General features: G+C 36.6%; 3 protein-coding genes across 3 annotated transcripts; 1 reads left to right on the top strand and 2 right to left on the bottom strand.

Moving 5' to 3' along the window:
- Positions 1-914: 914 nt before the first annotated feature.
- On the bottom strand, positions 915-3851 carry LOC122309321 (uncharacterized protein At4g15970). The gene is made up of 3 exons (XM_043122772.1): positions 3299-3851; positions 2790-3155; positions 915-1504 (listed from the first exon to the last, which is right to left on the bottom strand). Exons 1-3 carry the CDS (start codon positions 3488-3490, stop codon positions 1001-1003), a joined length of 1062 nt encoding a protein of 353 aa, XP_042978706.1. The 5' UTR covers positions 3491-3851; the 3' UTR covers positions 915-1000.
- A 7508-nt stretch (positions 3852-11359) lies between these two features.
- LOC122311047 lies at positions 11360-16429 on the bottom strand. The gene is made up of 4 exons (XM_043125397.1): positions 15588-16429; positions 12968-13567; positions 12580-12871; positions 11360-11783 (listed from the first exon to the last, which is right to left on the bottom strand). Exons 1-4 carry the CDS (start codon positions 16173-16175, stop codon positions 11749-11751), a joined length of 1515 nt encoding a protein of 504 aa, XP_042981331.1. The 5' UTR covers positions 16176-16429; the 3' UTR covers positions 11360-11748.
- A 2336-nt stretch (positions 16430-18765) lies between these two features.
- On the top strand, positions 18766-21143 carry LOC122310660 (LEAF RUST 10 DISEASE-RESISTANCE LOCUS RECEPTOR-LIKE PROTEIN KINASE-like 1.5). Its single transcript, XM_043124754.1, has one exon. It carries the CDS (start codon positions 18998-19000, stop codon positions 20924-20926), a length of 1929 nt encoding a protein of 642 aa, XP_042980688.1. The 5' UTR covers positions 18766-18997; the 3' UTR covers positions 20927-21143.
- Positions 21144-24141: the final 2998 nt, after the last annotated feature.

Genomic DNA, 24141 nt, shown 5'->3' on the forward strand with positions numbered 1-24141 from the left:
TGAGCTGAAATCGTACTTGAAACTCTTTAGCTTGAGAGTGAGAGGAGAACATGGAGGCAAGTTTATTCCAGAGATCAAAGGCTGTAGTAGATGAAAGAACATGACTAAGAATGGACTCAGATAGAGAAGAGAAAAGAATGCTAAGAACCAATTGATCGGTACGTCTCCATGACAGATATGCAGGATTGGTTGTAGGAGCAGAATCAGTTTCAATGAGAAACTTAAGAGGAGAGGGAGACGTGCCATCGACAAAAGAATATAAGTCTTGACCTCTTAAGTAAGCAGAGGTTTGAACCTTCCATAGAAGGTAATTTTCTGTGGTTAATTTGGTGGTGATAAGATGAGAGACTGAAGAGGGAGGAGGGTGAGGCGAAGAAGATGAGGCCATGGATGAGAGTGGACAGTTTGTCAAATGGCTCTGGATACCATGTTGAGCTGAGCGAAAGAGAGAGTGAAAAACTGTATCATTTTTCTATATATGTAAATGGTAATTACAGAGTCTATTTATAGACCTTTACAAAGAAGAGGAATCTGTGTAGCTAACGATTTACAGTAGAGAGTAACAAACTACAGCAGAGAATAACTGCAGTATATTCTAGAAGAATAATAGAAAAAGATCTAGTGTGATGAGATGTTGTGCATCTGCTGTGAAGCTGATTTAGAATCCATGATTTGATCACTAAGTGTAATAAAGAGAAAATACCAAAGGACTGAAGAGGGACAACTGAAGCTGGTAGTAGACCAAACATGTCAAAAAATTCACGTGCAAGCTGCAAATCTAGAATGCAACATTTATACGATCGAATCAACTCAATCCTGCCCTCCCTCTTCAATGTCTTTCGTCGATCGGGGAATCATAGATTCATAATATGTGAGAGAACTGAGACTGAAATAAAAGTAGCACAAAACAAGAATAACTACAAAAATAAAGATTCATTAACTGAATAAGCATAATGTATTAAGCATTGATTTTACAATGAAGTCAGCATACGGCAAGGAATTAGAAATGTTCATTAATGCACCTGCAATTCTGAGGAACCTTCCAGTACAAATTTGACGATCTCTTCAAACTTGGTGGCAAAGATATAAATTGCTTCCAATCCTGGAGCATAATCCTTAGATCATGGAGCTTGCTGTCTAGGCCAAAGCAACAATTTGCGTGCATTGTACAAACTTTGTTCAAATCTTTGCTAGGTTCACAAAGCCCACCAAAATACGCAGTGTCCAAGAATTTCATCTTTAGTCCAATATCTAGGATGAAGGGATGAGACTTGATGATATTGAGGACATCCTGATCATGGTATCCAGGAAAAGTTTCATGCGAAGAGTACCAGAATTTGTAGAATTCTACCGACCGATTATTTGATTTTACATAGTTAAAGCCTCCATTGGGTCTGTTATGTACATCATCAGAGCTCCCCAAGAAAAAATCACAGGCTATTTGGAAATCCGCATCCAAGTAAAATTTAGGAAATGGGTCTCTGAACCACATGACATTAGCATCCTGGAGGAAAAACAACCAAAAAGCCATTGAATATCAAGGAAAGTTAGGGTATTCGTACTTCAAGGTTTCTAACCATGTAGGTAGTTAGGGTAGGAGGTGAACATAGGTTGTCATGCCCATGTGTATTGTTTGAGGACCTACAATGTGGAGATTAGGATTTGGACATCAAGTTTGGGATTTAGACTGAAAAAGGGCCCCAACAGGAGATTAGGCCAAAGCCCACAAGCCCATTAGGCACATGCCCACTAGGCCCAAGCCCAAGTAGAACCATTGGGTAGACTCATTGCCTTCAGTTTGCCTTCAAGTGAATTACTTACAAGCCAGGAAAGCTAGTTTCATCAGAGAAACAATTTATAAAAGTCGAATAAAAGGTAAATACACAATGAAGTGTGACAAATTCAGGAAATAACTACTATTAAAGGGTATCCCGTTTTCTCTCCGGGAAAAAATTCCCACCATCGTTTCAGAATAACATCATCTCCTCTGGCCAGAGGCAGCTCCACCCCCCCCCCCCCCTTTGTCTGGCCCTCATCGGACCTATCCATAGTTTTTTTTTTCCTCTATCTTTCTCTAATTTTTTCCCTCCCATAGCACCAAAAAGCCTTGATTGGCTACCTACCGACCACCAAAGACCGCCACACGCCTCATCATCAGATTCACTAGCTGTCGATCTGTTAGACGGTAGAAGAAAATTGACCAAAAGAATGGCGCATGTGGCTCACGCAAAGCTCGTACCACGGGTGGGATTCATGGGCCACCGTGCCAGGGGAGGCCTATTGCCGCCATGTGCAGTGCCATCAGGCTCAATGGCCTTGAATCTCTTAGATATGACCTTCACTTTACTGCCAACGGTGGCACGTGAGCTACACGCACCTCCATAGCTTGTGGAGGTTTTTAGCTAGCAATTCGACTCATTTTCCAGTTGCTATGTTTCTATATTCTGCTTTCCTTAACCAAGGATCAAGATAAAATGGTCATGGTTTACTTCAGCCAATCCAGCCTAGCAAAATATAACAAACATTTCACTACAACTTCTAGCCATAGTCTTATAGTCTATTTATTAGACTATGTTAAAACCGTTTGAATCGGCTTCCCCTTGTGGGAATTGGGTGTAAGCCAAGTTTTAGCTCTGGAACTCTCTGTTTTATTGTTCTTGTGTTGTATTTGCTAGTTTAAGAATGATTGTTAGGGACTCCCACTCCATTAAATCCTGTATTTTGTAACTCCATAGTTTATCTTCGATATGATTGCTTAGAGCAAAGGAAGAGGAAGATCAGGAGATTACCGTGAAAACAAAATTGTAGCCCATATCAAGAACAGAGCGCAGGAAATCAATCCTTTTCCACATCATCTTTAAGTAATCAGGGGTCATAAAGTAAGCCTCACGACGAAAATCGATTCCATCACTGACAAGAGAAAAGCAGTGTGTATGTATCACGAGACAACGCGCAAATGCCTTTTGATCCAAGGCAATAATCACCAAATGGTTCAAAAGTCTACGGGTTTGATCTCCAATTTTAAAGCTCTCTAGAAAGAGATCGATCACCGAATTTGGAGCTGCCCACGCTTCATTTATAGCTGTTATGATAACAGTCCTGTCTTCCATGGCAGCATCCTTCAAAACCTTTTCAAGCCTATATCCTTCACCAGCCTGTCTTAGTTGCAAAATAAAGGTGAAAACTACTCAATTAACGTGTGAGGAACTGCTTATCAATTAATTACTTGCGGTAAACTGCTTATCTAACAATGCATCAATTAACTGCTTAATTAAAGATAACAGGAAACTAAACTTACCGGAGGTAAATCGTCGAAGGCAGAGGAGAAGTTGAATGGAAAAGAAGAGGCGGGACCGGAGGTGGAAAATTGGAAGCGTGGGAGGAACCGGACGAAGTCAGAAGCTCGGAAGAGAATCACGCAGGAGAGAGAGACGGCGACCAAGATAAGAAAGTTGCGGAGGATTAGGGTGGCCGGCTGTTCGGGCAGCATTTTAAGAGCGGGCGAGGAAGAGTCACCGAAGGGATACAATTTAGATCGGCAAACAGTATGGAATTTGTAAAACCCGTATTGATAATTTTAGAGAAGAGATCATAGAGATTGACTAGAAGAATATCATAGTAGACATGAAGAAGATAAGCATAGCAGTAAAGGTAAATGTAGACATCTTGAGTCTTAACAACTGACTCAAACACAGGCTTTTTATATCTCATCCGTATTCTTCTCTAACTGATCCAGAGGTGATGAGGAATAATCGGGATTACCATTGCCTGTTGTGATGTTATCCTTGACACCATGTAACAAAAAACTGCATTTTCTCATCTCTATCCTCGTTAGTCCTAATTTCACACTACACTTAATCTGCTATTCTCTCTGTTTAATTTACAGGAAGTTGAATGCATATTTTCACCTCCGCGTCTACACGGCAATGCTCCCCCACATGGACAGTATCTTTTAGTAACTAAAATCCAAAACTTTGGATTCTTTGTCCTTCCTGAGCCATCTCAGCGACCAACCAAACTCATTGTCGAAAGTATGATATCACTAAAGCCTGGTTTTGAGATGAAATAATTTATAAATAAAGTAAGATATTTGAGTTAAGATAAAATAAATTAGAAATGATTTTAGTTTAAATATTTTAGTGTTTTGAGAAGGTAAATAGAAAAATTTGAATAAAAATATTATAAAGTTAAAATATTGTTAAAATATAAAATTTTAATATTATTTTGTTTTGAGATTTGAAAAAGTTTTTTTTTTTTTTTGTGTTTTGTTTTGAAGTTTGAAAAATTTATAATAATTAAATAATGATTAAATGAAAAAGTTGAATATTTAAAATTAAAAAGTTTCGTTGTTTATACTATTTAGATATTGAAATAAGATGAGATCAAATGAAATTGAAATATTTAACGATCCAAACTAGGCCCTTCATTGTAAAAGTATTTTTTTTTCTTTAACAATCAATTATTAATTGAGAAAAAATATTTACAACGGTAAAATGAACAAATGCCACGTAATTGTTTTAAAATAAATAAATAAAATATAAGACTCATATAAAATAAATTAACTTTTTATTAATAAATTGTACTTTTTTTCAAAATAATTATATGATATTTATACACTTTCCAGTTATATATATAAAAGTATTCATCGTAATTAAGACCTTATCAGAGGTTAGTTTCAATAATTGCTAACACGTTGCCTTTGGGTTGGGATATAATTTCAATAATTAATTTATTTCTCCTATCCTGTCGTGATTTGACACTTGGAAGTGAGGCAGTTAGCAATATGAATGCAACACACATTGGGATTTAAGCAACTCTGCCAAAGCCTCCATATGATCAATCTTTCAGATCAGTTCTGTAGATGGACGCGTTTTCTCTTTTCGTGAAATACTTCCATCATATCACATAATTTAAGATTTTTATCGTGAGTAGAACAGCCATGAATAAAGTTAAAAAAATCAAACGTCTTTATGCTAGTTTGTTTGACAACTTGCACTCAAATGTGAGAGAGAACGGATAATATTATAATCAATATAAAAAACTAAACAATTAAATTAATCAGCTCATTGACCAATTAATGGTAACGTATTTAAAAATAAACAAATAAATTTTATACTACTGTTGTCCAAGTAGTAGAGTCACTACATCCTAATGGTACCATAGAGCAAGATAATGTAATAATTTAGTTTCTCTTTTATGTTCTTTTAGTGCTGCACATTCTTTTTTTTTTTCTAACATAATCACTTGGCTTATTTAAGATTGAGAAGGCAAAAATATTGTATAAAGAGAATGAAAATGCGAAGTACATCATGGAACATTGTTTATGTCTATTAAGACACCAACTAAAATGACAGCAACATATGTCGATAATGAACACGAAGAGGAAACCACCTTGGAGATGTCCAATAAGTAATGACTCAACTCTGCTAGCAAATGACACTCTCGATGATAATGTTGAGATCATTGATGAGAGACCGTTAGGCAAGAAGAGTGAGAAAGAGAGGGAGAGAAAGAGGAAGTCTAAATAAGGTGAAGATGTTGAGTTTAATAAAGTTTTAAGTAGCATGATTGATGATAAAACCATTTGCATGGTAGAGAGGAGAGAAGCAGTCATGAAGGTCGAGAGTGCTCGGATGTCCTTAATTGCACTTAAGAAAAAAAAAGTTTGATATAAAGATAATGGAATTAGATCTTTCTGGCATGGATGAAATGCAGCAAGACTATTTTCGAACTCTTCAAAAGGAAGTTTACGGGAAAATGAATAATAGATCTACATCTACATCTATATCTCCATCTACATCTTTTGGAGGAAAGTAACTCATGTTGTTTCACATTACTCTTTCTGTTTTGTTGTAAATGCTCAGTAATATAGTAGACTCTTTTTTGCTGATTTTAGTGGCTGCCTAATCACATATGCTAGAAATACATGTGATTGGGCAGCAGCTATGTAGTAGACTCTTTTGTGTTATTTTGTGGATGTATTTTGTCGAAATGCAAAATCCTTTAGTGTATTTTGTGAATGTATTTTGTGAAAATATATCTGAGAATATTTGCAAAAATAAGGTTAGACTGCTGATGAAAGACAAAAAGTGACGTGTCAGCACGACTGCAAGAAAAATCAAGTGTGAGAAGAAATGAGCTAAAACGCTGAAACCAAGCGCGAGGAGTTTGCTTTAAACCATAGAGGGCTTTCTTTAATAGACAGACATGAGTGGAAAAGCGAGGATCAATATACCCAGGGGGTTGTTCCATATGAACATGTTCAGTAAGAGTGTCATTGAGAAAAGCATTCTTGACATCAAGTTGCCGAAGGGGCCATTTATTGGTGACAGCAAGAGAGAGCACAACACGGACAGTAGTAGCTTTGACAACCGGACTGAAAGTGGCAGTGTAGTCGAGACCAGGAACTTGAGTATAACCTTTGGCAACAAGACGAGCCTTGAGACGCTCAACGGATCCATCTGGCAAATATTTAGTGCGAAACACCCATTTAGAGCCCACGATGTTTGTGTTGGTAGGGCGAGGAACCAAAATCCAAGTGTCATTTTGTTGTAAAGCTCGAACTTCCTCATCCATGGCAGCAAGCCAAGCAGGATTCTTAGCAGCAGATTTGAATCCTTTTGGTTCAGTGGATGCAAGAAGAGCAGAAAGAAGTCCAGATGAGCCTAAAACACCAAGATTTGCTGGATGACGAGTCTTGAAAATACCAGCTTTGGCTCGTGTGATCATAGGATGAGAGCCCAAAGAAGAAGAGGAAGGAGCAGCAGGTTCAATAGCAAGCAGATCAGAAGTCGAGGGTGGCAAAGAGGAACCTGCAAGAGAAGTATCAACCTGCACAGACTCATCCACAAGGTCAGAACAAATATCACACGGAGAGGACCTGGATCGAGGAATGTGCGGTGAAGGAGGGGTAGGGGGGGATGGATCAATGTGGTAAAGACGCGGTTCCAAGAAATTTGAAATATGAAGAGAGGAAAGAGGTTGGGCCTGGGAGCTAGGGACAGCAGGAAAGTGAGTTTCATCAAATTGAGCGTGGCGGGTGATGTAAAGCCTAGTGGTGGTGGGATTGAGACAACGAAACCCTTTATGAGAGGGACTATAACCCAAGAAAATGCAAGGAATGTTGCGGGGAGAAAGTTTGTTAGGCATATAATCACGCAAGCAAGGATAAACACAACAACCAAAAGGATGAAAATTGTCATAACACGGAGAGTAGCCGTATAGAAGTTCAAAGGGTGACTTACCTCCAAGAAGTGGAGTGGGCAGCCGGTTGATGATATAAGCTGCAGTGCTGAAAGCGTCAACCCAGAAACGAGGAGAAAGATGGAAATGGAAGAGAAGGGCCAAGCCAGTCTCAGTCACATGACGATGTTTTCTCTCAGCACGGCCATTTTGAGCAGGTGTATATGGGCAAGAGAGTTGATGATGGATGCCAGAAGTACGTAAGTGAGCTTTGAAGCAAGTGCTAGTAAATTCGGCACCTCCATCGCTTTGAAAAACCTTGATACGAGCAGAATGTTGGTTTTCCACAAATTTTTGAAATTGAAGAAAAATATCAAAGAAATCAGATTTAAATTTCAAAGGGTAAAGCCAAGTGAATCGGGAATAATCATCAATAAAAATAACATAGTAAAGAAAACCCGAATTGGACTTGATGGGGGAAGGACTCCAAAGATCACAATGAATAAGATCTAACACATGAGACGACCTATGTTCATTACGGGAATAAGGCAATCGATGATTTTTCGCAAGTTGACAGGTACTACATAGTGATGGAGAAGGCAATAAAGACGTAAGAGAAAGATGTCCTTTTTTATTTAAAAAAGAAATAACAGAATAATTCACGACCCAGGCGAGCATGCCATAAATCATATGAAGCACGTAGAGATTTATTTTTAAGGACTGAAATAAAGGCAGAGTTGCCGCGCTCCAGCACATATAGCCCTCCATCCCTTTTACCGGTCGCCACTACCCTTCCGGTTTGACGATTCTGGACAGTAAAAAGATTATTAGTAAATGTAACGGAGAGAGGAAAATCAGACGTTAATTTACTAATTGAAAGAAGATTTTTAGTGAGATGACGGACAACCAAGACATCTAATAAGTGAATATTTGGAACCGGAGAAAGAATACCAGTGTGGGTAATGGGTAGAGAGGCACCGTTTCCTACGATCATAGAGTCCTTACCCGTGTAATTTTTAGACTGATCCAAAATAGATGAATCGGTGGTCATATAAGCCCCAGTGTCCAAAAACCAATCAGCAGCCTCGGGTCCAGCAATAGAACAGGACGTGTTGAAAGCTTCGGCAAGGTGAGCAGCAGAATCAGTCCGAGCATAGCGTTGGTTGCAGCGGTTAGCATAATGGCCCTCCGTGCGACATATTTGGCAGCGAGGTGGTCGACGACCCTGACCAGAGTGGGTTCGTCCTCGGTTGGAAGAGTTGTTGCCGTGGGAATGAGACCGACCTCGCTGGTTGCTACGGGAGGCAGCATGGTTTCCATGGGTGCGACCACGATTAGTGGCTGTGAATGCTGCAGGAGTGGAGTCAGAAGACTCAAGGGAGCGCTGGAACAACTCAAAGCTTTCGGCTTTAGAGACTAAATCTGCAAAACAGGGGAGAGGGGTGAGAGACATTTGAGCAGTAGAAAAACTTGAGAAGTCGGTGCCGAGTCCACGAAGGAACCAGTGCAATTTGTCAGTGTCCTCGACGGGTCTGCCAATGGCATGAAGCTGGTCACAGATTGTTTTGAAGGTACGGGCATACTCAGCAACATGTTTGGTGCCGCGTTTCATTAGCTGCAAGTCATCCTTGAGTTTCAGTTCACGTGCTTTTGAATGATGGCTGAACGTAGTCTCCAACATGAGCCAAACGTCACGGGCAGTGAAGAGACCAACAACGACAGCAATGGCTTCCTCGATGAGAGAGGAGAGCAGGAGACAGAGAAGCCGTTGATCGGCTGCTTTCCACGCCAAATATTTGGGGCTGAGTGTGGTAGAGTTTTCTGGTTCAAAACGAGGTGGTGAAACCAGAGTTCCATCAACGTAGCCCAGCAGGTCTTGACTCTCAAGGAGAGGGACAAGTTGGCTTTTCTAGAGAAGATAATTGGAGGAAGAAAGCTTGATGGTGATCATATGGATTAGAGTGTTGAAAGGAAGGAGATGAGAAGAGGATTCGGACGCCATGGAGAAGAAGGGATTGGGGTTGCTAAACCGGACGAGCTTGTGATACCATGAGAATATTTGCAAAACCACCACACGTAAAGGGTGGTGAGAGTTTTTTATTTATAATCATTTACAGAATCAAATAAGATCAAAATAGATTACAAAGTAAATGGAAAGTAGCAGTAAACGGATACAAGATATTAGCCGATAATCAATGGTCAAATATGATACATGTGGTAAACCGTAATGGACGGCTAAGTATCCTCAACAATATCGATATGTTTTTGTGGAAATCCAAAGTCTTTTAGTGTATTTTGTAGATGTAAGATGTGAATGTATTTTGTGGAAATACAATGATATATTTTGTAGATGTTGTTGTGGAAACATACGAAGAATGTGAATGAAGCTGTCTGTTATTATGTCTACTTTCTTATGGATGATTTGTTCATTGACTATCTGATTTAAAATGATAAAGCTGCCCATTGGATGGGTTAATGTAGGATGTATTTAATAATTGAGTAGAATGATATTTTTTTTGGGGTGCGTGGGGCGTATTGGGGTGGGGCTCTCATGGTACTTGTTTAATTTTTTTTTTCTTTTTAGTCCACTTGTTTAATTATGCTAAGTCCTTTCCATAGATCAAGCTAAGTACTCTAATTAAGTTATTTAATAAAAGATAATAAAGAAACATTCCGTTAGCATTTTTAAGTTTTACAAATATTCCAAAATAACTACAAAGCATATGAGTTTAGGAAAAAAAAAACTTAAAAGCAGCTGAACTCGAAGTGGAGCTTTTAGTTTTGGCCATGTAGACTCCACGTATGCTCGATGAGGTCATTTAGAGCTAAGAATGAGTTTGTCTATCTCTAAGACAATGATATTTCTGAATAAATTCTGTAGTTAGATAGAAAGTATAGAAATTTGATTTATAATTAAGATACTTATATATAATTTTAGATAGGTATCCGAGATATATTAGTAGAGTCTAATTCTAAAGTTATTGTGAGATAGATTGAGGCCAGTAATTGCAATTTATGGTATTTGTGAGACTTTTAGAATGATATCAAAAGATTGTTCTCTGAATTACATTGTTCCATTCATCATATTTTTAAAGAAGCAAACATGATTGCGGGCTATCTTATTAAAGAGGGAGCTTCTAATCGTTGTAGTTTTATAGGGCTTGATCTTGATAGGGGAATTCTTCGTAGGCTACTACGTACGGATTTTTGGAGATTTTCTTATATTCGATTGTAATTTTCAGCTCTCCATTTATTCGTTGTTAGTTCTTTGTTTCTTTAAATTGGAATTTTTTTTTATCACTTGGGTTTTTGATATTGTTTTATATTTTTTATAAACCCTCAGGTGAATACTCTGTAACCACAGTATTCTTTCGTCATATATGAGAATTCTTTAATAAACTTGAAACAGGGCTATCACGTGGGTGGCTACCGGCTCTTCTTAAAAAAAAAAAAAAGTTTGTAATTATTAGCATTAAATGACAATCGAAAATATATAATTTTTTAACCCATAATTCAATTAGAATATGATTAATAATTAAAATATAATATGTAAAATAGTAAAATATGATAAAATAAAATAAATTAATAATTAAAAAATTAAATATTTTTTAATTATTAATTACCTTTTAGTAGATTGATTATTTTCATTACTTTTTTTTTTTTTTATCTTATTTACTTTTTTGATTATTAATTACTCATTACTATATAAATAAATAGATAATTCAATATAAAGGTTTGATGTGAATAATTAAAGCTAGATTCATCTTATATTATTTTATTATTATATAATAAAAAAATAATTATTTCAATGTAAAAACTTATATAAATAAAATAGTCAAAAATTAAATTTATCTTCCATTCATCAAAAGCATCATTTAACTTTAGTTAATCATTGAGAGTGCTCTTGCAACTCACATTGGGATCCAAGTAACTTTGCCTAAGCCTCCATATGATCAATCTTTCAGAGTTCACTGTAGATGGACTCGTTTTCACTTTTGGTGAAAAACTTTCATGATATCACATAATTTAAGATCCTTAGCGTGAGAGTAGAACAGCCATGAATAAAATTAAAAAAATAAAAGATTTTTATGCTAGTTTATTTGACAGACTTCCACAATCAGTGGTTGCCACTTATACATTACTGAAATGTTTAGTGAATCGATAATCAAGGCGCAGCTTGCAAATAGAATTTTTCAATAATTTTACAGAAAAAATAATTACAAAAGCCTCATAGAGCAACTGGGCACACCAGGAGATGCAAAACCATCAAAGCATGCAGTAGTTTTTACAACACAATCTCACTAACCCTATAGAAAGTATCTTTTGAATTGTTTCCACGACTCTCCATTAAATTTTTTTTTAGAAAAAATATGCACATGTGCTCTTAATTCTCTGCATTCGATTGATACATTCAGTACAAACATAGCAGTAAGATAAACAACCTGTTACGATTGGTTCCAGGATGCTTTGAGGTGGCATACGAACAGCAACAGGCCTGACTCAGAATGTACAGAACATTTGTTCGTGGATATTTTGAACAAAATTATGATGTCCGCATGGTCTTCCTCATAATAAACCTTGTTTTGCAAAGTCCTTTGCCACTGATACACCAAAAATAAATAAAATAAATAAAATAAGGTAAAAGCCAAGGCAAAGGAGGAATATGCTATAGCAAGGCTTAAAATTACCAAAAGCGTAGCACTTTAGCCATTAGCCATTGCCTAGAGGGCAGGGCTAACCTCAATCTTAAATAAATTTTGAGGACCCATCCGACCATTTGGTGATGGAAGGATAAGAAACTGAGGTAAATTTTTACATCTAAATCGTTAATATTTTTATATAAGCCAAAACCTCACTTTCTTTTGCCAGCTTCCATTGTATGTTAAACAGGTTACCCTTTTAACATACGACGAATATCCCGATGTAAAACGTTAATTATGGTACCTATCACAGGATTCCCAAAACACATGCCTTACCTTTCCGAATGTTTAATCTACAGACATGACTTAGAGCATGGTTACTGCACTCCTACACTCCATTCGATCGTTAATAAGATATAAGGAATCAGGTCCGATCATTGTAATATAAAACTTTCCGGGTCTTGAAGAATCTTTTACTGTCTTCCCAGCAGACAAACAGGGCACAAAAATGCTTAATCCGATGCTAAACAGGTCTAGTTACCTAGATATCGTTCTGCATTTGGTAATTCCTACAAACTGATAACTAGTTACCTAGATATCGTTCTGCATTTGGTAATTCCTACAAACTGATAACGTACGTATTCAACAAATTTACTCAGCACAAAAGAAATATCATTTTACGAGCTATAAAATTTCTAGCACGAAAAGTGAACTTAGAATTCAGGAAATACCGAACCAACTCAGGGCAGAAACTGACCTTTTGATGACGGTAAAACCACTATGACATTCATAGACGCATTGTTTGGAGGAAGCTGCAAGCGAAGGGGAACAAGCTTTCCATTAAAACGATTACGATTACACACAATGATATCCTCTAACCCCGTCTCTTCCTCCAATCTACGGGTCAATTCATAGACCCCATTCCCCTTAAAAGTAAATGAATTTCCCTCCACAGCTTCGTCGATCACAACACCATTCTCATCGGTCACATGGTAGTAAATAGTCCTCCCATCCGGCTTGGGTGGCGAACTCACATTAGGATCAGCAGACTGAAAAATCATGCGCACAAAATTCAAAATGATTGCAAACGAAAAAAAAAAAAAACCAAAGGGAAAGTTTCAAGCTTAATTGTGAAAATCTCCAACCTCTTGTCTTGGGAATTCCCCGGATTTGATGGAAACCGGAGTTGGGGAGCTCGGATTTAACTCCAAAGAGTCAACATGTGGAAGCGGTTGCGGAGGCGGAGATTTAGGACGCGGAGACTGAACCTGAATCTCAACGATATCGACATCCCAAAGTACCCAGTCCTGGGTGGCGGTCCTGTGAGGAATATCATGGGTCACAGAGTTCCGCCAGGGAGGGAGCCCGCCATTAGCCCTCAGGAAGTTTCCGTACCGAGTCTTGAGCTTGACCTGGGTCCCTTCTCTAACGGGTTCCCACTCGACAGAGGAGTCGAGCCTCTGGGGCAAAGACTGGACCACCTTGCGACCGGTCATACCGAGCAAGAAGGGCTGGTTGGAGGCGGTGAGGTACTTGTTGTAGCAGCTCTTGAGGCGGATGACGCAGTCGGAGTCCGGCAAGAACTCGACGGTCCAGCGGGCAGTCTTGGAGGATCCTTTTCGGTCTTGGGTGACGGACTCCTCGTCGTCCTCGGCTAGGAGATACTTGTCGTGGTGGCTACGGAGGCGCACCGCCTTTGCTTTGTGGAAGAGGTCCATTCCTGAGCGGAACTTGTTGGAAAAGCTCTGCGCCATAATGGTGAGAATTGTGAAAAGTAATCTTTGCGAAGGACAATATTAAACTTAAAAAAGGTTGTCATTTTCCCATTTTAAATGCACCTCATTTTCAACAAACCAAATGATGGAAACATAGTCGTAGAAAAGTTCCATTCCCTTTCATTTCATTTCACACCTAAGTTGGAAAACTTGGAAACTTTTACAATTTTCAAATCGATTGATAGTATTTTATTTTATTTATAAGAATTTCATCCATCATCATAATTTTTTAAAATTTATTTATAATAATTTAATTTTTTTAAATTTTTATTCAATTTTTTTTAAAATTTTAAAATAATAATAATATTAAAAAATAATATTTTAAATTTTTTTCTAAAATTAAATTTTTTTTATCTCATTATCTAAACCTACCTTATACATTCTAAATATGTACAGATTATTTTTCTTTTGCTTTATTGAGAATAAAAAAATATATAATAAAAAATTAATTTTTTAACAATAAATTTTATTTCTTTAAAAAAAAATTATATAAAATTTATGTATTTTATGACTATAGTAACATTACTAAAATCAATAACCCATAAGACCTTTTTTTTTTTTTTAAAAAAAATTAATAACCCATAAGACTTGGGAGTGCAAGTATGAGACAGAACTAGACTTCTAGTGATGGTGTGCTTTTGTAGAAGGTGGGATGAATGCGAGTTTGGTGTAGGCCAGCCCTAGCCACCTCTCTAAATTAAAGTTAGTGCGGAAAGGTAGTTGATGGAAGAGGACGTCCATCTAATCTAGAGCAGAGTAGTAGATGAGTAATGCTTATATTTTATTTATTTATTTCTAGATTTTGGAAACGGAGTGCGAGTGATAAAGTGTAATAACGTGTTATGTTTACAACGTGACATAAAAAGAATTATTAAAAGAAAAATGTCAGGGATCGGAACAACAAAATATGAAAAAAAAAAATATTGTGGCAGTAGCATTGCTTATACGCTAGACTGATAGATTATTCTAGTTTTTATTAGGTTAAAAAACTTCCAATCTTCAAGACCGTGCATGCACCGCTGGACTGGACTGTCCTCTTGAAATTGAGATAATTTTGACCCTTTCCAAAATGCCGTATATGCTTGTCGTATGAAGCATGACACTCTATACATTTGTAGCTCTCATTTCACTATCAATGTGTAAACCCTAGACTTGTAGCTCTCATTTCACCATCAATGTGTAACACTAGAGTACTGGATATATATATCAGACAAAAGGAGAACTGTTGAGTTTCTAATAAAATTTATAAAACAAATCATTCTAAAGTAATGATATATAGTTGTGAACTACATAAATGTTATATAATCGTTTAAAAAATAAATAAAATCTATTATTAAAAGATTAATTTTTTATATAGATTTTATATTTATTTAATTTTTTTAAAACGATTATACGACATTTATATCTTTATGATTGTAACTATTATTTTTCAATTATTTTATATATTGTTAATCGTAATCTAGTAAGTAATTTTTTTTTAAAAAAATAAAAAAATTGTAGTTTTGGCATCATAAACTGCAAACTCTAATATTTTACCGCAAATTCTAGCGAAATCTGCATATATAATACCCAAATGCTCAATAAAAGATAAGTGCTACGTAAATAAAAAAATTAAATAAAAGTAAATTTACAAATTTTATATAATTTTTTATATATATTTTACAAAAAATATAATTTAATAATTTTACATATTTCGTTAAATCATATTAATTTATAAATTTACTTTTATATAATTTACTAAAATACTTCTCTCATCAAAATCATACACCAATAGATTCTAAAAAGTAGGCTTGACTTATACCAGAGGCGTATAATTCAATCATTGATGATAAAGGTCACGCAACTTCTGAATCACCCAAAAATAAATAAATATATATATACAAATATATTAATTTGGACAAAACTAGTTCAGTAATCAACTTGGAGAAGGGATTAATTACCAACCAAATAATTAATCAAACTGCAAAAATAAAATTAATAATAAACTAACCTGCTTTGAAGAAAATCTCGATGAAGCCGTGGAGATAACCGACAAGGGGGACACCGGTTCCGAACCCAAGACCTCATCAGACAATGAAGACAAGCTCGACCGAGACGACATAAGCACTGATACCGACTCGGACGCCCAGGCCTCCACCGCCTCCACATCCCACAGGATCCAATTCTGCGTGGACGACTTGTGCGGGTCGTCGTGCGTGACCGAGTTCCTCCACGGCGGCGTTCCTCCGTTCGCGCGGAGGTATTTCCCGCACCAGGTCCTCAGCTTCACCTGGAACCCGTCCTGTATCGGCTCCCACTCGTACTTCCAGTAGTAACCTTCATCCGGCTCGGTCTGGAGCACCTTGTACCCGGTCATACCTAGAAGAAAAGCGACGTCCGTGGCGGTGAGGTACTTTCCGTCGCAGCTCCTCAAGCGTATCGCGTCGTTTTTCCCTTCGACAAACTCTACGAACCATCTAGCTCTGCGCGAGGAGCCTCTTCGGCTCTGGCGTACCGTATTCTGGTCGTCGTCGGCGTACAGGTACTTGTCGATGTGGCTTCGGAGCTTCACCGCGTGGGACTTGTTGAAAGACTCCATGATCGAAGTTCAAAGACCACTAACAATTAAGCAAAGAGAACTCGTTTGAAGGTATATATATTCGTATTTCAATTAAATATTATATTAATTAATGAAAAGGTTAATACTGTAGTGTTGATGTTGTTTCGTAGCGAGTAAGATTAGGAAATGTCCAATGTGGTCGAGGACTTGGAGAGGGTTGACGACGAAGCTGGACGTGTTGGAAAAATCCAGAACCCTATGGGGGAGGGAGTAGTCTTTTGGCTTTGTACGAAACTTCTTTTTTCCATCCTTTGCTGGGGTCATCATTTCCGCGAAGCTGGTTTTATGTACGTCAATCGAGAACGTGGAGTTTCCTTTTGACTAAAATGAGAAAATTGATTTTAATGTCATTTTCACGAATTAGTTAGTAAAATAAAAACCAACCAAAAAATAAAGAAAGAGGAAGTTTCGAGAAATCAGCAGAAAAGGACATTTTTTTCATGAATGGATTATTTGATTTGGGTAAGAGGAAACAACATCATAAAGAATAGATAATTCTTTTATCATATTATGAAATATATATATAAATATTATAGAATTTTATACTTGTGTACGTTTTCTAAGACATAAAATCCGGACAGAAATCCTCAATTTATCGAATCTTCTTATAATATTCTTTTTCTTGTTCAAATGTATTAATTTTGTTCTCTCGTTTCCCACGAAGTACAAATTGCTGAAAGGGAAGAAAAACGAGAAAAGTCAAAGCAATGTTGGGGAGTGTGAAAGGCCAAAGTGCTGGGCCTTGAAAAAGGTAGGGTCATTAATGGGTCATGGTGGAGCAGAAGGCAGGAAGGAAAGGGATATTCAATAGTGAAAGCGTAGGTTTCAGTCGAGATGAAGGCAAGCACCTATCCAATCCAATACAGGTGTATGAATTAGGAAGGGCTCCAATCTTTAATACAGTCATCAGGCCCATTTCTGCACCTCTGATAATGGATAGGCCCAACCATTAGTTCATCACTACTAATGGTAAGCTTATAATTACTAATTACTATGGAACTCTGTAAAAACCGTAACGACCGAAACACGAATAAAAAATAAATAAGAGATATCGCGACTCTAAATAAGAAAATTACAAAAGTTAAAAATAAAATTTTAGACTCCAAAGCTCGCTCGTAAAGATAATTTATTTGGAATATATTTTATCTAATTTCAACGTATTATAGAGTATTGATAAAATTGTTCTTATAAAATTTTTGAGAATGAAAAGCTATTGTTTGATTTTGCTCTTTGAAAAACTAAACAAATCAGTTATATGGCAACCCTAAGTTAATGGTGACCATTATATTGTATGACTTGAAATCCTTCGAAATGGTCATCAAACCCACATATTATTGATCATAATTTGCATCATCATGTCTAATTTTAAATCTCAAATTGTAAAACATCTTTTAATTATGATGCATTCAAATAGTTAAAAAAGGCTAATTTTCTAATATGTAACAGATGTAGGAAAACACTTAATATTTTCAAAATAAATGTTGAGATCCTTGCGACGATACATACGTGCTAAATGCACCCATTGCCCTTGACATGGGGTACTCACGTAGCTCTCGCTTCTTCGCTTACAATATTATACTGATTAGGATTCAATATAAACTATTTGTCTGCACTTTATTCCATCAATTTGAGACTAACATTTCATTCTTATATATTTTAATAAGTTCACATTCTTCATTAATGTACAAAATACTATATTTTCATGCTCATACTAAGGAAATAAATATATTTATTTGAAATACCCAAACTATATATTGCTTATGCAATAAAATTTAATAATATCTACTTTACAATAAAAATAATTTTATAATCTGATGTAATACATCAAACTATATCATTTTACAAGTTTATTTTTGTATATGTCTTTATCATTACACTATTTTTTTTTCTTATTGTAATAGAAAATAAATTCAATGTTGGTTTAATTGTTCAGTTTCAAAACAGAGTTTTTAAAATATATATATATATATATTAAAACTTTATAAAAATTAAGCTGGTTTTTTAATTCGACTTCATCTCAAAAAAGTTATATAGGAACAAAGATATCAGGATTATAAAATCAATTTAAGGATTATAAAAGAAATAGTGGTTATTACTAATCCTAAATATCTATTTACTTAAAAATTTAAAATGTGCTTGAAATGGTTATAGTTGACCATCACAACCAATGAGCGGCTATGAATGAAGAGATCCACGTATTATTGAAATTTCTTGGATCTAAATTTTGTTAAAATCTGACCTGTTAGATGGGAACGCGTGTTTTATAAGAAAACAAAGACTTGTCCCTCGTTCAAGAAAGTCCAATTTCCAGAACCAAGCCCTTCCTTTGTAACAGTGCACGTGTCATATGACTGGCCAACATGGTCATTTTGACATTTACCATGTCGTATATGGTTATTTTAATATTATGTGAATTTATAATAAATTATAATTTTATTTCTTAAAGAAATAAATTGAGAATCCAAGGGTCAGGATTCAGTCGTCTACCCTGTCCGTCCGTAAAGAGTAAAAGGTTAAAAACTTAAACATCACTACTAAAAATTAACCCAAAAGAAAGCAAGAAGGCAGAGATTTCCACGACTCAGGAGGACCCGCCTCGCTTCACGTGACCCTCAGCTATCTTCCCTACTCACGAGACACCATTTTCTGCAATGTCTCTGCAACTTCCCAGAAGCTCTATGGCTCTCTATCCATGCCTCTCAAATCTCCTTTCTTTCTAGGTCACTTTCAGATCTCTGCCCAACCAAGTCCTCTGTCTTTCATTTCATGACTTCTGCAGCAGCGCTTCCTCGCCATCTTCCATGCCTCCGCCACTTTCTTCCTCCAATCTAGGCTTAGCCCTCTTCTTTCTGATACTGTACCCTTTGTTCAGAACTTCTGCACTGGCTCAAAGATGCTCTCCAGATACAGTCACGTCCGGATCTCCATGCCCACCTTTCACTTCCCCCCCTCCCTTCCCTTTCTCGTTCTCCCCCGGCTGCGGCCATCCCTCCTTTCAAATCAAATGTTCAACTCCCCACTCTATCATCTCCATTAATGCCCTGTCTTTCTCGCTCGTCCACTACGAACCCAACTCCTCCACTCTCACACTGGCCCCAAATCCCTCCAATGAGACCACAACTGAATCAGCTGCACACAGAAAGGCCTGCTCCATTTCTGATTTTGTCTCCATCCCTAATCGCTCTATCAATCTCTCAGGCTCGCCGTTTCGAGTCTCCGATGGTTCTTGTTCTCGCCTCTCTTTTCTCCGACCTTGTTCTCCTCCAAATCTCCCCAACTGCAGCCATTGCCCTTGGGAATGCAAGCTCATCAAGAACCCACTTCAGCTGCTCCATGGCTGTGGGTCCACGCACCATTCCGTCTCGGAGCAGGGTTGCCAAAGCGACGTTTTGGGCTTCCTCGATAACTTTCTGATCAAATTTGGGTTCCAGGTGGAGTGGGACCAAGCTCAGGACACTTACTTTTCTAGGTGCCAAGATTGCAAGGCCATCAATGGAGTCTGTGGCTTCAATTCCTCCGATCCAAAAAAGCAATTCATATGCTTTCGCACCCAGAGCCGCTATTCCCCGTCATGGCTTCGTGAAGGCAGCCCGAAACGACTTGCGATCTTGTGCATTATATTTGCAATGACATGTTTTCTCCTGCTTGCCGCAGTGATTCTCCGGTCCAGGCGGTTTAAACCATCAGCGATAGAAGAAGACCCAAACACTCTTTTCCTCCATCGCCATCGTTCAGCCAGTCTGCTCCCACCAGTTTTCACCTACGAAGAGCTGGAGTCCTCCACCAACGGATTTGACGTCAAGCGCAAAATCGGTGACGGCGGGTTCGGGTCCGTGTACCTGGGTCAGCTCTTCGACGGCCGAATCGTAGCCGTCAAGTATCTCCACCGTGCATCCGCTGGTCGAGCCTTCTCCACCAAGTCCTTCTGCAACGAAATCTTGATCCTCTCCTCCATTGATCATCCAAATCTCGTGAAGCTCCACGGCTATTGCAGCGACCCGAGAGGGCTTCTTTTGGTTTATGACTACGTCCCTAATGGTACACTTGCAGACCACCTTCATGGCCCAAAGAGCTTGTACCGAAAAGGCTCTTTGACTTGGCAAGTGAGGATTGACATGGCTATACAGACTGCTATGGCAATCGAGTACTTGCACTTCTCAGTCGTTCCGCCCATAGTTCACAGGGACATTACTTCTACAAATATTTTCGTGGAAAGAGATATGAGAATCAAAGTTGGTGACTTTGGGTTGTCTAGGCTGCTAGTTTTCCCAGAAACGTCGACGACGTCGGCATCCTCATCTGGGTATGTCTGGACGGGGCCTCAAGGTACGCCGGGGTACTTGGATCCAGACTATCACAAGTCGTGCCGGCTGACAGAGAAGAGTGATGTGTATAGCTTCGGGGTTGTATTGTTGGAGCTTATAACTGGGTCGAAGGCAGTAGACCAGAGCAGGGACAAGAGGGAGATGGCCCTGGCCGATCTGGTGGTCTCGAAGATCCACATGGGGCTTCTCAGCCAGGTGGTGGACCCCTTTCTGGCACTGGATGCGGAGGCCATGGGCGGTGTTCATGCGGTGGGCGAGCTCGCCTTCCGCTGCGTAGCGGCCGAGAAGGACGACCGTCCCGATGCGAGTGAGGTAGTCGAGGAGCTGAAAAGAATTCGGAGCCGTACACGTGTAGACATCCGAGCGTCGAACGCGATTGCCGGTGATGATGTGGTAAAAGGCTGATGTTTTGATTGGAATGTAATGTGATGTGGTTCAGATGCACATGTGTGGGTCTGACTTGCTGTTGACTAATGTTGCTTTTGTCAAAGATATTAATTAAAATTTCTAAAGCCCACGTTACAAAAATTCTATTGCAGAAACTCCCGCAAATGTTAGAATTGTCTGTAACTGTATGTATGATCTGTATGAGGACCTTAAAAGTATCTATAAGTTATGTCTATATTTCTTTTGTAATTGTAAAAAATGCTTTGGTAAAAAAAAATTATAGAAAAACTTAGACCAACCCAATTTCTCTCATCGTTTGCTGGGTTCACACGGAGTCACTCTGGCTTCTGAGTATGTAGTTGCCTTATTTTCAATATTAAAAAGGCATCATTTCTCTTCCAACGTCTTAACATAAAATCCCTCCTCGGACACTGTCCACAACAGTGCCGTAATGTCAACAAACAAAATTCTACACGTCCGTTCCCCTTTTTAAGTTGAATTCAATGGCTCGAGGTTTAAAATATATGAAAAAAGCTTGTACAGTTTCGAAGCTATTGAGGTCAAACAGGGAGGCCTACCTCGCAAAGAGTGGTTGATTTGATCGACCAAGTGAAAGTTTATAGGCTCGAATTACTATTTAAATTTTTAATTATTAAACTTTATTACAAACTTACTTTCCCAACACATCTATACTTTCAGAGATGCTTTTATTTCATAATAATTCTATTTATTATCTTTATATTAGTTGAATGAATCTCTTATATAACCTCTGTAATAGAATTAATTAATATAATTTTAACACGGTATCAATGTCACTATTCTGATCTTTTAAATACTAATAGTTTTTATCCTTCTTAGCATTCTTTTGCTGTCTCTATTTTTTACAGTGGAGTCATTCGATGTAAGGACTACTACCAATTTTGAAATCATTATACTTGAAGCTCTATTTTGATCATGTAGCATACATCGGAAAGATCTCATTGAACCGACTCAACGCCGTTAAGTAAGATTGGAGCTTGCAGGCGCTCTCACACGCTATCTGGATTTTTTGCCACACCACCCACATGCTTCACGCACCCTGAAGCTACACATCCTCATGCCACACACGCATCTCATTGTTGACATCAACCCTAATCTTGTCAACAGCCACATCATCCTACCAGGTTAGCAGCCAAGTGCCATGTTAACAACCTTTCACATCAATGTTATTGACCATTGACTAATTACCGCTACGTTAATTTTATCGATCCAAGTGTTTTTATCATATTTTCACGTGCTAATCTCATTTTTGCAATCTATTTTTGTATATCTAATCTCATAATGGCTTAAAACAATGGGATTCTTTGTCCTATTTATGTAATATTGAATAGTATAAACTATTTGGTGTGGTCTTAGGCTTTTCATAGCTTTCTTAAAGGTTGTGAATTTTGGTTCTATTGCACAGGTGATTGGATAAAACCAATGCCAAAAGGAGATTAACAAACAAAACAATTTCAACTGTGCCTTTTCAAATGCAATAGCCATAATCACCAGATCCTTACTTGGATGCGCAACACCTCTATTCCGACTATCTCCAACCTACTTAGTAGCTATGATGATGCTCTTAGGGCTGAGCAAATATCCGAAAATCCGACTCCGACTCCGATTCTGCTCCGACTCCGCTTCGGCTCCGACAAGTCAAAGTCGGAGTCGTAGGATTTTTCCGGTGGGAAGTCGGAGTCGGAGTCGGAGTCGGAGTCCAGGCGGATCCGACTCCGACTCCTCTCCGATCCGACTCTGACTCCGCCTCCGATTCCGACTCTGACTTCCCACCGATTCCGACTCCGCTAATGTATATATTTTATAAATAATATATGTGTTTTTCTATATATTAATCATATAAATATAAATATAATAACAAGTAATATTAATGTATAAATACTAAAATGCTTAATAACATGTAACATTATAATACTAATGTATAATATAACATATAACACTAATATATAAGTAATAAATTTATAATAGCATTTAATACTAATGTATAAAAATTAAAATTGATTATATAGATTTTATATAACTATATCTTATATATTAACATCATTAGTTAAATTCAATAATATACTAGTAATTCACACTAGTTATTAGTTATAAACTTATAGTAAATAAGTTAATAAATATTAATAATTTACTATATACTAATAGACTAATAGTATTAGACTATTAGTATATAGTAAATTACTAATAGATATAATAGTATACTATTAGTTATATATATATATTAAATTAATATCTTTAAGTTATTATCTATTAGTACTAGACTACTAGTGTAACTAGTGTTATCACATATTATTAGTTACTAGTTACTAGACTATAGTAAATAAGTTAATAATTATTACTAATTTACTATATATTAATAGACTAATAGTATTAGTATTAGTATTAGTGTATTACTAATATATATTATATATATAATAGTATAGTATTAGTTAATATATAAAAATTATAATAGTATACTATTAGTTAATATATATTAAATTAATATCATTAAGTTATTATCTATTAGTACTAGTGTAACTAGTGTTATTACATATTATTAGTTACTAGTTAGTAGTTATTACATCTAGGCTATCTAGTTATTAGACTATAGTAAATAAGTTTATTAATATTACTAATTTACTAATTTAATAGTATTAGCATTAGTGTATTACTAATATATAATATATATAAAAATTATAATAGTATAGTATTAGTTAATATATATTAAATTAATATCTTTAAGTTATTATCTATTAGAACTGGTGTAACTAGTGTTATTACATATTATTAGTTACTAGTTATTACATCTAGTTATTATTAGTTATAGACTATAGTAAATAAGTTAATAAATATATTAGTAACTAGTTATTACATCTAGTTATTTGTTATAGACTATAGTAAATAAGTTAATAAATATTACTATATATTAATAGACTAATAGTATTAGTATTAGTATATTACTAATATAATATATATATATATAATAGTATACTATTAGTTAATATATATTAAATTAATATCGCAATATAATTACATAATTATTAAATATATTCCCTTGGATATAAAAACAATAAAAAAAATTTGTCAAATTTCTAATATATAACTAACTCTCTAAGTTAGTAATAATTAATAAAGTAATAATTAACTAGTGATTTTTTTAGTGAGTTAATTAAATAATACACATTAAATTGTTACTTAATTTTATTTTCTAATGT

Source organism: Carya illinoinensis, chromosome 5, assembly GCF_018687715.1.
Source record: "Carya illinoinensis cultivar Pawnee chromosome 5, C.illinoinensisPawnee_v1, whole genome shotgun sequence".
NCBI lineage: Eukaryota > Viridiplantae > Streptophyta > Magnoliopsida > Fagales > Juglandaceae > Carya > Carya illinoinensis.

What these genes read in the sequence shown, in the direction of transcription:
- LOC122309321 (XM_043122772.1), bottom strand. Translation starts at nt 3,490, where the DNA reads ATGCTGCCCGAACAGCCGGCCACCCTAATCCTCCGCAACTTTCTTATC. An exon ending in CCTTCGACGATTTACCTCCG is followed by an intron (nt 3,156 to 3,298) that starts GTAAGTTTAGTT and finishes CAACTAAGACAG; the next exon opens with GCTGGTGAAGGATATAGGCT. An exon ending in GCTACAATTTTGTTTTCACG is followed by an intron (nt 1,505 to 2,789) that starts GTAATCTCCTGA and finishes TTTTTCCTCCAG; the next exon opens with GATGCTAATGTCATGTGGTT.
- LOC122311047 (XM_043125397.1), bottom strand. Translation starts at nt 16,175, where the DNA reads ATGGAGTCTTTCAACAAGTCCCACGCGGTGAAGCTCCGAAGCCACATC. An exon ending in CGAGATTTTCTTCAAAGCAG is followed by an intron (nt 13,568 to 15,587) that starts GTTAGTTTATTA and finishes ATTATGGCGCAG; the next exon opens with AGCTTTTCCAACAAGTTCCG. An exon ending in GGGAATTCCCAAGACAAGAG is followed by an intron (nt 12,872 to 12,967) that starts GTTGGAGATTTT and finishes ATGATTTTTCAG; the next exon opens with TCTGCTGATCCTAATGTGAG.
- LOC122310660 (XM_043124754.1), top strand. Translation starts at nt 18,998, where the DNA reads ATGCCTCCGCCACTTTCTTCCTCCAATCTAGGCTTAGCCCTCTTCTTT.